The 15,863-nt window shown below is 40.9% G+C and overlaps 1 protein-coding gene and 1 long non-coding RNA gene across 2 annotated transcripts in view; both read right to left on the bottom strand.

Moving 5' to 3' along the window:
* Nucleotides 1-236: 236 nt before the first annotated feature.
* Nucleotides 237-15,863, bottom strand: part of LOC309507314 — a 16,662-nt gene continuing 1,035 nt past the window's right edge. The window contains exon 2 of the long non-coding RNA XR_014209119.1: nucleotides 237-3,589. This is a non-coding gene — a long non-coding RNA (uncharacterized lncRNA). The remainder of the gene's footprint in view (nucleotides 3,590-15,863) is intronic.
* On the bottom strand, nucleotides 3,006-13,470 carry LOC309507313 (cilia- and flagella-associated protein 45-like). The gene is made up of 5 exons (XM_082181476.1): nucleotides 13,300-13,470; nucleotides 13,039-13,217; nucleotides 10,147-10,276; nucleotides 9,915-10,061; nucleotides 3,006-8,588 (listed from the first exon to the last, which is right to left on the bottom strand). Exons 1-5 carry the CDS (start codon nucleotides 13,441-13,443, stop codon nucleotides 8,583-8,585), a joined length of 606 nt encoding a protein of 201 aa, XP_082037602.1. The 5' UTR covers nucleotides 13,444-13,470; the 3' UTR covers nucleotides 3,006-8,582.

The raw sequence follows: 15,863 nt of genomic DNA on the forward strand, positions 1-15,863 counted from the left end.
ATGATAAAAAATAAAAATAAAGTTTAAAAAATAAAAATCAGTGCGTGTTTATAATAACCAGAACAATATCATTGTTAATGAGGTATTCTAGTAGGGCTAGTTCATCAAGGTTTTCAGCCAGTAAACCGGATGGTGTATCGGTCAGGACACAGGAATAAAGACGAGGAGATGTAATTTCTTCTTTTAACTGTATTGAGCTCCAGCAGTAACATTATTGTCATTATAGTCTGAACAAATAAATCACCATTAGGTACTGTCATTTAAACAGTTACAGTACTTAAATTACTATACAACGTAAATAATAAATCCATACACATAATACAAATCAGGATCAACAAACATGAATATCTCAATAAACATTGCTATGCCCATTTAAACAATATACAATTACATAAACGAGGATATTACTCTTTGGAGAAATATATGGAGCTGCCTTCACCTGTCTTACTGACCAGTTTACATGAAACTGTATTGAAAGGGGGTTTACAGAAGGAGCAATGGCGACATCCTCTGGCCAGACAAGGCTACTACACAAACAGCGTCCGCACATGGTCTCCTGAGCACGATATTAACTCTTCTTAACTCAATGTTATAAACGTTACTACGTAACTTCGTGAGACATCAGAAGGCTCACACCAGTTAACTTATTATTTCCTACAGTGTTTTACAGCATAAACATTGTTCTATCACTATAAATCTCACTCATCACGCTGGGCACATGTTAATGCACGGTAATTCTACAATATAGAAACACAAACACAACGAAGTGACAGTCACTTACTTTTCGTCATTAACTCAACACATGAATATTGGAAGCTGGATCATTCAGAAGGGACTGAAGAAGCTACACAACACAGGTACGTAGGCTAAACTATGCTGTTGAACTTGAACAGAGTCTTAAAGCGGCAGGCACACAGAAATGTCAGAGCCTTTTATACAATCATGCTTTGGTGTTTCATAGTAATATATGTTATAGTCATTGTTCCTGTTGTGAGCAGGCCTTAACAATAAAAGCTTAATGTTTGATTTAGTCCTGTTTTATCCTAAACATCTCACAGTTAATGTATTTTAAATGTACAAAACTGCAAATGTGTAATTACAGATACATTTAAAATACATGTCAATATATTTTAGTTCAACATAAATGCTTTTGTCAGTACATTCAACACACTTTAACCATATTTCAAAGACAAATATAAGTAATTATAAAATTACACAAATATGTATTTAAGTCCTACTTAAGAGTGTCAAAAAAGCTCTAAATTTCAGCTACCTGCATTTAAATTCTAATACATTATTCATTTAATTGCATTTAACTGTCCAAAAATAACACCATTAGTTTATACAAAAATATATTATTTTAGAGTATATTATTTCCATAATACAGTAAGCACTCAAAAAAGGGTAACATTTTATTTTACAGTGTCCTTGTTACATATGTTACATGTACTTACCATAGTAATAACAGTAAATTATGCATAATTACATGCAACTAACCCTCAACCAAATCCTAATCCTACCCTAACCCTATAGTAAGTACATGTAGCTGATTAATATAACTCAGTACTTAAATATATAATTACACTGTAACAATGACACCATCAAATAAAGTGTAACCCAAAAAAGCAACCCTGACTTTTGAACGACAAACACGTTTGGCATCAGCAAATTGTCACATTGAGTCAGCAACAGAGAAAAAGAAACAAACATCTCATTGTGTATTTTCTGTTTAAAATGAAATTTCTTTCTCACTTATGATGATGCAATCTTTTCCACAAAAAAAGTTTACACACTAATTCTGCTGAGGTCACAAACCACATGTTTTTCTTCTTTTATTAATTTATTAACAAGACAAGTCACCTTTATTTATATAGCGCTTTTTACAATACAGATTGGCCCTCATTTATCATTCTTGCGTAGAAACAGGCGTATATGTTGGCGTAAGATTATGCTTACACTCCTCTCACCGCCTGATTTATGAAGCTGTGCGTACCTTTGAAATCCAGGTGTACGCAATACTTTCCCTTGATAAATGCTGCGGCTGAAAACGATCGTCATTAGAATAACACGCCCCTATATATTCAAGTCTCCGCTTCCCCCACGCCCTCATTTTACGCCATGGACACACGGAAGACAGCAAAGAAGAGAAACTTGGATGAGCAAATGACCTATCACAATGCATTATTTTACAGCACGTGTTTTGAAACAATTAGCATTTAATTTCGTATCACGTCATGTATTGGGGTGTACAATAGTGATGATGATGTGATGTGGAGTACCATTCATTCACATTAATAATTGCATGACAATTTGTAATATTCTTCTTATTATTATTATGATTTTTATTATTAATGACGCTTATTGTTATTTAGAAGAAGAATGTCGTTATTATTATTTTGTCAGTCTGAATTATTTTTTGGTCATTGAAAGCCTTTCATTACTGAACCCAGTCCGTGCGCACCTGCCGGGCCTAACCCTGAAACGTCAGGTAAAGCGCACAGGCTCGCAACTGAAGGAATACATATGCCTACAAATCAAATGCTTTGGTAAAGTCACACAAATTAAACATTGAAGTCCATGTTGCACAAAAATAAACACTGAAGTTTATAATTACTATGTTGTTGTTTTTTTACAGTGGGTCATAATATATCATATCCTTTAGTTTGTCAGTGCGTTTTGTGGTGTTAGGAATAGTTTTTCTGCGCATTTCCGCACTAACTCAAAACGTGCGTACACCACCTCCTGAGCTGGCGTAGGATTTGAGCGTGCCGTACGCCAACGTCCATATTGATAAATCTCAAAGTCACTGTGGTTTTGGGTATACGCCAGGTGTACGCTGGAAATTTGGTGTACGCACTTTTGATAAATGAGGGCCATTGTATCAAAGCAGCTTCACATTGATAACATGAAAATAATACAACAAAGTTTGTTTCTAGAAGAAAATTGCATCATCGTCCATCCTAAATAAGGCAGATCAGGCAACAGTGGCAAGGAACCAAAACTCCGTCAAGTCAAGTCATCCTCATTTATATAGCACTTTTAACAATGTTGATTGTTTCAAAGCAGCTTTACAGAGATAAACGTATCATTTATGGTAACAGAGATTGTTTTGGCTTTATAGCGGTTCTTTAATAAAGTTATTTTCCAGCTAAAGTTAGTTTTGATTGATTCGCTTCCGTCGCAACGATCATTTGTTAGGGGCCGTTAAGACGACACCATTCTCTCTACACAGATTTTAAACGCGAACCTGTGAGAAACGCTGATGGCGTTCACATGCGCATTAAGAATTGGTTCTATAGTTATGTGTGTTTGAATATATGTGCGCAGGTTTGTAATTCCCTACAAACCAAGCCTAAACAAAGTACTGGACTTTCCTTATAAATTTTGATACAGAATTTTATTTTATTTTGTCACTTCGGGGTTGGTACGCGAAACGAATTTCCCGACAATGCTTTATCTGTAGAGTGGTAAATGGATCCTCCATAGGGAGAGACTAGTTGACACTTCAGCACAGCGTTGTCATCGGGTCCAGGCGCAGGTCCTTCGTCAGATCTGGATATGGCCTGGATCCGGCGGACTGCGGTAAAACCTCGGGATAAACAAAAACACCAAAATTAGCGTAGATGCCATTCTTATGATGTAACGAGTACATCATGATTTATGGGAAGTGTTTCCGGTTCCGGCTGATCTAATCTATGCAGCCTAACATTGAATTATACACTGTAAAAAAATTGCTGCGATTATTTATCACAACTTAAAATCCAACATTGTTTCAACTTTAAAAAGTATGTGTTCATGCTTGACTTAAAATATTAAGTTTAGTTAACTTTAGTTAAGTTGGATATTTAAGTTATCTCAACAATTTTTAAGTTGTTATAACTAAATCGCAGCCACATTTTTTACAGTGTAGAAGTCTATAATGTGTTATGTGTATGCTAGGTCAAAGAGATGTGTTTTTAGTCTGGCTTTGAACTGACAGAGTGTGTCTGCTTCCCGGACAATGTTAGGAAGACTGTTCCAAAGGTTTGGTGCTAAATAGGAGAAGGATCTACCGCCAGCAGTCGATTTTTATATTCTAGGTATTATCAACTTTGTTATTATCCGGAATTTTGAGATCGCAATAGACGTGAAGGACTATAATGCGTTAGGAGCTCGCTCAAGTACTGCGGAGCAAAACAAATTTAGTGCTTTGTAAGTAATCAGCAATATTTTAAAATGTATACAATGTTTAATAGTGTTGACAGAACTGGGCTAATATGGTCATACTTCCTGGTTCTGGTAAGAACTCGAGCTGCTGCGTTTTGGACCAGCTGTAATTTGTTTATTAAGCGTGCAGGGCAAACACCCAGTAGAGCATTACAATAATCTAGCCTTGATGTCATGAACGCATGAACTAATTGTTCCGCATTTGTCAATGAAAGCATATGACGTAATTCAGATATATTTTTAAGATGGAAAAATGCGGTTTTACAGATACTAGACACGTGACTTTCAAATGAAAGATTGGTATCAAAGAGCACACCCAGGTTCCTAACCGACGACGAAGACTTAACAGAGCAGCCATCAAGTGTTAGACAGTATTCTAGATTATTACGTGAGGACGTTTTTTTGTCCAATAATTAGAATCTCTGTTTTTTCAGAGTTAAGTATTAGGAAATTACTAGTCATCCCATTTTTTATATCAGCTATGCATTCCGTTAATTTTGTGAATTGGTAAGTTTCGTCTGGGCATGAAGAAATATAGAGCTGAGTATCATCAGCATTACAGTGAAAACGTCTCGGTTACGTATGGTAACCCTCGTTCCCTGAGTGAGGGAACGGAGACGTCACGTCGGTAGGAGTTACCAACGAATTGGGATCACGCTAGGGAGACCAATTGCCTTCGAGTGAAACTAAAACGAGCCCATGAACATTGGCATGCAAGACTTGCATTCCGCGCCCCGCCTGCCAGTGCGGGTATAAAAGGAGGAAGCGAGAGCATACACAAATCGCTTTTTGCTTCGGAGCCGACTGGTTGTGTCCTCTGAGTGAATGAGCGTTTGGATAGTGTTTTCCCTAAGCTCAACGAGTCTGCTGTTTCGAGACCTCTCTGTGTTGGTGTTACGGCGCGGCAGTGATCTTCGCGAGCTCCCGGATATCAACTGTCATTGATATGCGATCTGCTTCTTTCAAAGAGCTGTTGTCACAGCTGGTATCTGGTTGAGTGTATACAGTGGGCTTGCAGTTTCCCCGCTGTGTTGCCGCGTTGATCCCTGCGTGCTTCAGCACACTAAGAGAGCGTTCTCTGAAAGAGTAACACCACCGGAACTGGAGCCGGTGGTGCCAGGTGGTGCCAGTTCCAGTGCCTGAGCCGGTGGTGCCAGTTCCAGTGCCTGAGCCGGTGGTGCCAGTTCCAGTGCCTGACCCTGAGCCGGTGGTCCCAGTTCCAGTGCCTGACCCTGAGCCGGTGGTCCCTGTTCCTGGGCCGCTGGTATCTGTTCCTGAACCGGTGGTGTCTGAGCCGGTGGTGTCTGTTCCTGAGCCGGTGCCTGTTCCTTGGCCGCCCGAGGTGTCGTCTCCGCCCTGGCCGCCCGGTGGACTGTCGTCTCCGCCCTGGCCGCCCGGTGGACTGTCGTCTCCGCCCTGGCCGCCCGGTGGACTGTCGTCTCCGCCCTGGCCGCCCGGTGGACTGTCGTCTCCGCCCTGGCCGCCCGGTGGACTGTCGTCTCCGCCCTGGCCGCCCGGTGGACTGTCGTCTCCGCCCTGGCCGCCCGGTGGACTGTCGTCTCCGCCCTGGCCGCCCGGTGGACTGTCGTCTCCGCCCTGGCCGCCCGGTGGACTGTCGTCTCCGCCCTGGCCGCCCGGTGGACTGTCGTCTCCGCCCTGGCCGCCCGGTGGACTGTCGTCTCCGCCCTTGCCGCCCGGTGGACTGTCGTCTCCGCCCTGGCCGCCCGGTGGACTGTAGTCTCCGCCCTGGCCGCCCGATGGACTGTAGTCTCCGCCCTGGCCGCCAGATGGACTGTCTGCTCCGCCCTGGACTCCCGAACTTTGTGTTCCTCCCTGGCCTTCTGAACTGTGTTTACATTTGTGCTGGTCAGAGAACCAGCATGGCCCCCCCCCCCCCCCCCCGAGATATCAATCGTCGAGCCGCGAGGGTTCGGGACATGGTGGAGGATTCCACATGAGCCCAACACTCGCGGCCGCCCGGGCAAGCATAGCGGCTATTTCCGGGTCCGGCTCGGACAACGCTACCACACCCGAAGGGGGCAACGCAGCCGAGTCGTCATCCCCAGAAGATGACCGCTCTCCCTCCGATGCAGCGATCGACATCTGGTCCTCCGGCGGAGCTCAGAAGGAAACAACCGGAGCCACACGAGATGGCCCGGCTGTCTCCATCGAAGACTCCGATGGCAGCGACGCGGAGGAGTGAGGAGCCTGTGGGGGTCTTTCACCCGGCGGGTTATTCCTCACTGTAATTCTCAGACCACCCATGGGATTAGCCGAAGTAGCCTTCTTCTGAACTGAACCAGAAGAAGAACTAGATCGGGGAATCTCCAAAGGGACCCTCGTCTGAGGGTTCTCAGTCTCCATCTCAACGTCACGATGGTCAAGTTCCCGCAGTGGGAACACGACTCTTTCACGAGCGCTGCCTCAGCGTGCGCGAGGCCCAAACACGAGAGGCAGCGATCGTGACCATCAACCGTTGGCAGATATTGACCACATCCAGAAACACACGGGTGAAACGTCATCCTGAAAAGGACGCGATCTTCACTCGTGTTACTCTTTCAGAGAACGCTCTCTTAGTGTGCTGAAGCACGCAGGGATCAACGCGGCAACACAGCGGGGAAACTGCAAGCCCACTGTGTGCACTCAACCAGATACCAGCTGTGACAACAGCTCTTTGAAAGAAGCAGACTGCATATCAATGACAGTTGATATCCGGGAGCTCGCGAAGATCACTGCCGCGCCGTAACACCAACACAGAGAGGTCTCGAAACAGCAGACTCGTTGAGCTTAGGGAAAACACTATCCAAACACTCATTCACTCAGAGGACACAACCGGTCGGCTCCGAAGCAAAAAGCGATTTGTGTATGCTCTCGCTTCCTCCTTTTATACCCGCACTGGCAGGCGGGGCGCGGAATGCAAGTCTTGCATGCCAATGTTCATTGGCTCGTTTTAGTTTCACTCGAAGGCAATTGGTCTCCCTAGCGTGATCCCAATTCGTTGGTAACTCCTACCGACGTGACGTCTCCGTTCCCTCACTCAGGGAACGAGGGTTACCATACCTAACCGAGACGTTTTCACTGTAATGCTGATGATACTCAGCTCTATATTTCTTCATGCCCAGACGAAACTTACCAATTCACAAAATTAACGGAATGCATAGCTGATATAAAAAATTGGATGACTTGTAATTTCCTGCTACTAAATTCGGAAAAAAAGGAGATTCTAATTATTGGACAAAAAATGTCCTCACGTTATAATCTAGAATACTGTCTAATAATAATAATAATAATAATTCGTTACATTTATATAGCGCTTTTTCTGAGACCTCAAAGCGCTTTACATAGAAGGGGGGAATCTCCTCAACCACCACCAATGTGCAGCATCCACTTGGATGATGCGACGGCAGCCATACTGCGCCAGAACGCCCACCACACACCAGCTTACTGGTGGAGAGGAGACAGAGCGATGAAGCCAATCAGTATATGGGGATGATTAGGAGGCCAAGGGGCAAATTTGGCCAGGATGCCGGGGTTACACCCCTACTCTTTTTTCGAAGGACATCCTGGGATTTTTAATGACCACAGAGAGTCAGGACCTCGGTTTAACGTCTCATCCGAAGGACGGTGCTCTTTTGGCAGTACAGTGTCCCCGTCACTATACTGGGGCATTAGGACCCACACAGACCACAGGGTGAGCGCCCCCTAATGGCCTCTCTAACACCTCTTACAGAAGGTATACTTACAGAAGGTATACTTAACTAAGAACATTTCGGGAAACACGTATTATCGATAAGGTACAGCTTAAGGTGTAACTTAAGAACGATGTAGCGTTAAGAAGGTTTCGGGAAACGCAGCCCTGCTCTAGACATGCTCGCAGAAATTGGTTCTAGTCTATCTGCTTGATTATTTCGGGCTCTAACTGATTCGGTTATACCAATGCCATTATTACAGTTAATGTTTACATTTGCTTTAGAAGCCTTGGAGTTTCCAATTATGGAAAGTGCATTGAGGATTTTGGCCAATCACAATGCACTGGGTCAGCTGGCCAATCAGAGCAATCTGTGCTTCAGACAGACTGGGAATAGAGGCTATGCAATAATATACAGTATGTAAACAAATGCTGTGTTTTTTTAACATAAAAGCAAGTTAACCTATTCTATTACACCCAATAAACAAAATAATGAACTTTTAAAATAGAATCATATGACCTCTTTAAAATGTACAAATGTAGATCGGGGGATGCGTCATGGTTGGGTCCAGGTGCAGGTCCACCATCTGATCTGGATACGGCCGGGGTCCACCTCACTTCAGTAAATGGAGAGACTGGTTGACACTTCAGTACTGGGTTATCGTCGCGTCCAGGCGCAGGTCCTTCATCAGATCTGGATACGGCCATGACAATTTGTAATGACAATTTTATTCTTTGCATGAAAACACTTGAATGAGCCTAATTGAACACTGTCTGGGTGTATTAAAACTTCAGAGTTATATTCGTATAGACCTGCAACAGTGATAAGGTAAAGCTAAGAGTGGTCCAGACCAACCTTCCGATGACTTACAGAAGGTATACTTAACTAAGAACATTTCGGGAAACACGTATTATCGATAAGGTACAGCTTAAGGTGTAACTTAAGAACGATGTAGCGTTAAGAAGGTTTCGGGAAACGCAGCCCTGCTCTAGACATGCTCGCAGAAATTGGTTCTGTTGCCATCTGATTCTGATTCAATTTGAACTTTTGCAACTACACCATATGTGACCACATGGCCAGATCTTAATGAAAACAATGAGCACAAGAATTACCAGCATTTTTGCACTGAAATATTAATATTTAAACACTTTTTCTGTAAAATGGGTGGTTATAATTATGTATGTATATATGTATGTATTTGAGGAGCGGAGAAGAGTTTCTCCGTCTAGCATGTGTCGTCGAGTCATAGCCAATCCTGTACAAGCCCAATTGCCTGTGCAAAGCACTTCACAGTTTGTTACTTGAGATTTTGGCCAAATCACAGAAAAACTGACCAATCGAGTCTCTTCAGAAAATTTGGACTAAACCACTCAGTTCCTTTTTTACGAACTCTTTATGAGAAAGTGGTCAAAGTGTTAGTTGCGAAGACTGTCAATGGAGGGTCAGAAAGCTCTCAGATTTCAGCAAAAATATCTTCATTTGTGTTTTGAAGATGAACAAACGTTTTACAGATTTGGAACGACATGAGGGTGAGTAAATGAGGACAGAATTTTCATTTTTGGGTGAGCTATCCCTTTAAAGTAATCTGTAGTACTTAATACAAAAAGGGATCAGGGAAAAATTTTTCTCACACTATAAGGCCAATTCACACTACGCAGACAGACAGCAACAAGACAGTTCGTCTGGTGTTTCCAGATCAGTGCGTTACCCCTGTTGGCATCTATTGGCATCTATTGGCATGGGCTTATAGGGCTTTTTGCCGATATAACTCATGCTTGTCGGCTTGTGGAATGTCTGAGAAGTGACGTACTGTAATCTGGTGTTTGTCCACGTTGGTCGCTGTCTGTCGGTGCAGTGTGAATTGGCCTGTATGAATGCTTAATTAATCTTATTTATTGTATTTGATTAACAAGGTAAGAACTGCAAGAACAGTCTGCCCCTGATTTTAAAGTTTAAGATTACAGTGGTGGATGTCAAGAGAGGCGATAGTGAGAAACCCATTAAAAATACTTTTCTTACCAACTTCTTGGTTGTATACTCTACAGCACGCAGATCTGCTAATCTCTCTTCTTCCTTTTTCTGCTTTTTAGCAAGCAGGGTTTCCTCATTAATCCTCTGAATATCCTGAAGCAATTTCCTCTGCTCCTCCTCCTTCCTTTCAATGACCTGAGATAACATTACACAAAGAGTGTGAGTTTGAAAACTACCAGTACTTTGGATTCAAATTGATCTAGAGATTCATTGTATGTACTTTGAGCTCCTCCATCTGCATCTTTTCCATGTTTTTCAGAAACTGCTGACCCTCCTCTTCTTTCATCTCATCCTCAAGCATTTTCTCCTCCCGACGCATCTGGATCTGGTCGCGGACGCGCAGCTTCCCCCTTTAAAGCCCATGTTGCAGGTTAGAGTACCCAGTAAGCCAATGTATAGAAAAATAATGTAGGAACTAGATTTAAATATAAACATATACTTATAAAACGCTATTTAGGCTTCTGGAGTCGTTTTTGTGAGAGAATTTTACTTCCGCATTTGAAAACCGCCGAACCGGAAGTTACGTAACATGAGGTAGAGCGGTCAAAGTAAACAATAGGAAAGCAATGGATCGCAATGACAGCTCGGAAAGCTGGGGGAATTGTAGCCTAAATGTTTACTCGTATGATATATATAATTCATATATAATTGATATATATGATGATATCATATAATTATGAGCCTGATATGAAGCCAAGTGAGCAGGTTAGACAGAACAACGTGAGTTGTGGTGTGAGGAGAACAGGGCGAGAGAACAGTGTTAGCTTATAGATGTATTCACGATAGCCGACGATATGTACAACACTATGCTCAGATCATAATACTGTACAGATTATTATCATCATGTATCAGGCAATAGCAAAGCTAGTACTTAGACCCTTACCTGCATGTGTTATGTGTGTCAGCCATTAGGAGACAGTTTCCAGAGGAAGGGGGACTTTATAAAGGCTTTGAATTGACCCATTTGGTGACGATGAATAAAAAATATTATCAAAATCACAACTGTCTTACTGTATAAAAACTTTATATGTAGAAACAGCCAACACAAACATTAAAGTCGGTTTGTACAGATTGAAAATGAATTATAGAACATCATATTTTATATTTATAATAATAATAAGTGTCGGCTGCAAACTAATAACAAACACATGAATGCATTACATTACAAGTTTATGTAGGATATGTTAATGAATTCAATTAAGACAAGGCACATTTTGTAAAACAGATGTACAATAAGTGATCTCTGACGGATCCGTGAGCGTCATGTTTCCCGCCGGCGGCCGAACCACATGCTGACGGCGGTCCGTCAAAAAACATTCTGAATGTGCTGTACTCTTTAGATATTATTTGAAAATAACCATTGTGTTTAAAATGTACAATATGCAGGAGCTGATCCTCAATACCCACTTTTGGCTCTGTTGTTCCTAACTTTTGATTTTTTTACCAATTGTACTCAAACTTTTTAATAAAAAATTAATAAATAAAAAAACACAGTGTGGCGCTTGTAACCTGTAAGCACAGTCCTAATAGTATGCTTGTCCTCTCCCTGTCAATCTTCAAACAGTACATCCATGATTATTATACACAGAATTCCACAAATCCTATGTATGTGTACGTTTTGCACAAGGATACAGTGGGCTCCAGGGCTTGTTTCTTCCTTGCAAACTGGGGATGGAGGTGTGGAAGGACATTGGAATTTGTGAAAATGTCAACTGTTTAAAGCCTTTCTTTAAAGTGAATTTCGTTTTGTATAAATTATATCTTAATTTTAATCATTTTTTCATCAAACAATTGCCTGGATTTAGGCCTAATTAATAAGAAGCAAATATAACGAACAGACAATATAATCATGGAGGCGCCCGCGCGCGGTCACTTGCATTGCACGTGAACTGGAGCGAATCTCATCCTAACTTAACGAAACTCAGTGTATGCCTCACACAGACATGATAAATACATCAAATACACAAAGCTTGAAATGTCTTTAAACGAAATAATTCAAAACGAAAAGAAAAAGGCTCTGATTATGTAATACATTATGTGCATTTCTCTCGCGCGTTCACTACGAATATGGTGATCGTCAACTTCATCTTTGCAGCCGAGTCGACACTGTAAGAAAACACTAGTTTATTAATAAAAAAATCAATGCACGCGTGTCACCGGATTTACAAATGCACATTTTGCTTGTTGCACGCACACATATTATGTCGAAATAACGAGATATGTTGAAATAACATTATTATAAATAATAATACATCTTTTAGAATATTTGATTGAATGCTAAATTTGCGCTTGTTCAATTTAATAAAATTTAAACTTTAATTGTGATCATTAAAATAATTGAATATTAAATATTTAGTGGCCAAGTTTTGCTAATTTATATACAGTATATATATATATATATATATATATATATATATATATATATATATATATATATATATAAAGTAGCATAGTTCATTCTAAGTTTACTCAAGTGAAATAATGTGACTAATAAACTTAGGCCTATAGCACTATGCATTATATTTTGAAAAAGAAGTAGATTATTTTAATATCAAAACCTTACATTTTCTCTGGACTCGATGATAAATACATGTCTGACCGTTGGAACAAAAAAAAAAAACTAGAAAATCGCATTCATGACGATTTATGGTGATTTTATTTCCGTTAGACCTTTGCCTACGTTGACGCTGATGCATTAAAGAGGAGGGGCTCCTCTGTTCCAACATGGCGGCTCTGTTGTCGCATTCGTTCCAATGAACTGCCGTATACAAGGCGACATCTAGTGTTTATATCTATGCTCCGCACTGAGCGAACGCAGAGCCGGCAAACGACTACCTCATGTGACGTCAAATGACGCGTTGGTGAAAAAAAACGGTTTTTCAACACGGTCAAGGAAACTGTCACGTTTTGTATTAAATTTGTGCCCTTATGTCTTGCAAAACAATTTTTAATCCTGCATTTACTTTTCATATGGTATTCTCATACAAGGTTATATTAATAAAAACAATTTTTTAAAAACCTGCAACATGGGCTTTAATAACACCCACCCATTAACCAGGGAACAATACATTGTATGTAGAGTATATGGAATACAGAGCGTAAACATCCTTACTGAATCATCTTTTCTTTGCGCAGTTGTTCGTTTTTTTCCTGAGTTTCTACAGCCCGGCGACGCTCCACCTCCATGATGGCATCCAGCCTTTTCTCCTCCTCCAGCCACTTTGTGCGGTTCTGTTTCTTCTCCTTAATCTGCGCATCCCAGACAGCATGGCACTGCACTTCCCGAATCAACTGCAGGAGTACAAAGACAACATTTGCATGTAGGAAATAACCAGTGCGTAATGGTTTGGCTTGTTAGTGTGGTCCTATCTACCTCATTGAGGTTCTTGACTTCGTCCTCTTGTTCCATTCTCATGGTGTTGGCTCGTTCCAACAGGTACTGAGCGCGGTCCCTCGCCTCTATCTCGAGCTCACTGAGTTTCTGGTTCTTCAGCCGAGAGAGGTCTGTCTGACGCATCTGTGCTTTTCTCTGCTCTACAGAGTCCTGATATGACAACAACCAGATCAGGGACGTTTCCTCAGAGGAGGCAAGGGAGGCAGTGCCTCCTCAAAAAATTGGATCAAATATTCCAAAATGTTAACAGACCCCCTAGTGCGGTGGGTTTAGTGGGGGGTAATTAAGAATGAATGGGGGAAAGTCATGTGAGAGGAGGTACTGCCTCCTTCTATCGCACTATGATTTGTTCGTGTGATAAATCCCGCCTCCTGTTTACATGCGTATTCCACGTTCGCTAATCAGTCTGAATGAACAAAATGAATGCGTTAATTGGAAGACTAATTAAAAAGTCATTAAACAGCTCTGCCACTTAGATAACGACGCTTTATGTCACTTCAAAATTCAAACTTGAATTGGCCTGAAAACATGATGACACTGGTTTAAATAGCAATCTGCTCAGTGAAATTAAAGGTACATCTTCATGTCTGTGACCAGTGTTTACCGAGCTTGATGACTGATGACCCGAAAATAAGTCGACTATTAAAAAGAACAGCTGAACATCAGGTCACAAATAAAATATATTGTTTAAATAGTTTACAGCCTTTAGTTATTATTTTGAAATAAATGTAAAAATTCTTAACCTACTCTGAACTAGATTTACAATTCCTGAAGCATATAGCAGTGCTTGGAAGACAACCAAAGAATATTGTGGAGGCCATTCATACGAAACACATTTTTGCACTGAAAAATGCGAGATGTGGGCAGGGGTATGGGGGGAATGGTCTCTCACACACACACACACTCACACACACACACACACACACACACACACACACACACACACACACACACACACACACACACACACACACACACACACACACACACACACACACACACACACACACACACACACACACACACACACACACACACACACACACACACACACACACACAACAATGGCAGTGCCAAACAAGAACAAGTTCAGGAATCAAAGTCTTTACACAAATTAAATATTATGAAAATGATTGAGCTGCCGATGCTTACTCTATAAAGCACGAACATTTCATGAAGACCCAGCAACATATTACATTTTTGAGTCAGCTTCTGGCTGTCAGAAATGCTAGTTCATTTATTTCTAAATGATGGCACTTATAATTATGTTGTGCATTAATTAATTAAGCTGATGTGGTTTCATTATTTTATTCTATCGATATTAGATTAGCATTGTTGTTTCATTGAGTTTAATACATTCTTAAATTCCATTCATACAGAATTGTTTGTTAATTCATTCTTGTAAAAATGTGCATGCATGAACAAAGAATAAACGTTGTTGTGGTCTTTTTAAAATAATTTCTCACGATGTAGCGATTCAAAGGAAATGACTGAATGAGTAAATATTCTGTTATTGACACTGGAGCACTGCTAGTAAAAAGCAATACAGGAAACATTTATATTTTATACTGGGATAATTCTGGGTGGCTTATGGTCTGGGAATGGTTTTTCTTAGGGTGGCCCACCCCATGCAACCCCAGTAGATCCGCTCCTGCATGTGTGTGATCAAAAAGTATTTAAGATAAATTGCAGATTGAGTTTGATATGGTTGACTCACCAGGGCTTCCTTGTGGGCTTAGCGTCGGGCCCTTAGCACAGCTGCCTTCTCCTCTTCACTAGGAACATGAGACCTAGCCATGAACTCCATGAACTGATCCGAGGACATGATTAAAGGCTGTTCAGGTGGGTTCTCTCTTCGGATTCTGGTAAAAAAAAAAAAAAAACAAGAGCAAAGAGCAGGCTTAAAAGGGGTTATGAACTGCATTTTTTATTATTATTCATTTTTAATGTTTCTTGAGGAGCACTTATAATGGTAGTAGGATTTTTACATAAAAAATTGTCATAATTTAGAAATAAAAGGGGCGTATCTACTGTGAGACTTCAGTGTAAACGCCGACTGCTGTGATTGGCTTGCATTTTAAATAAGTATTATATGTGGAACTCTCTCAAAAACTACATTAAGAAATCTTTAACTACATTTTTACTATTACAGCTGTCGAGATAAACTAATTGTGAAAAGTGTTGATTATAGCATTATACAGACCCTTTCCAAAAAATTTGAATATCATGGAAAAGTTTATTTATTTCCATAATTCCATTCAAAACGTTAAACTTCCATAGATTATAGATTCAGGGCCCACAACTTAAACGATTTCAAGTATTTAGTTATTTATTTGTACATAATTTGTACTTCCAGCTCATAAAACCCACGAAAACAGGATTTCAAAAAATTTGAATATTACATGAAATCACACAGTAATTACACCGTGATACCATGGTCATTGAACCAGGTTTTGGTTATTTTGGCAGTGTGGGCAGGTGCAAATCCTGCTGGAAAATGAAGTCAGCATCTCCATAAAGCTTGTCTGCTGAAGGAAGCATGA

Source organism: Leuciscus leuciscus (assembly GCF_965113295.1).
Source record: "Leuciscus leuciscus genome assembly, chromosome: 10".
NCBI classification, from domain to species: Eukaryota; Metazoa; Chordata; class Actinopteri; order Cypriniformes; family Leuciscidae; genus Leuciscus; species Leuciscus leuciscus.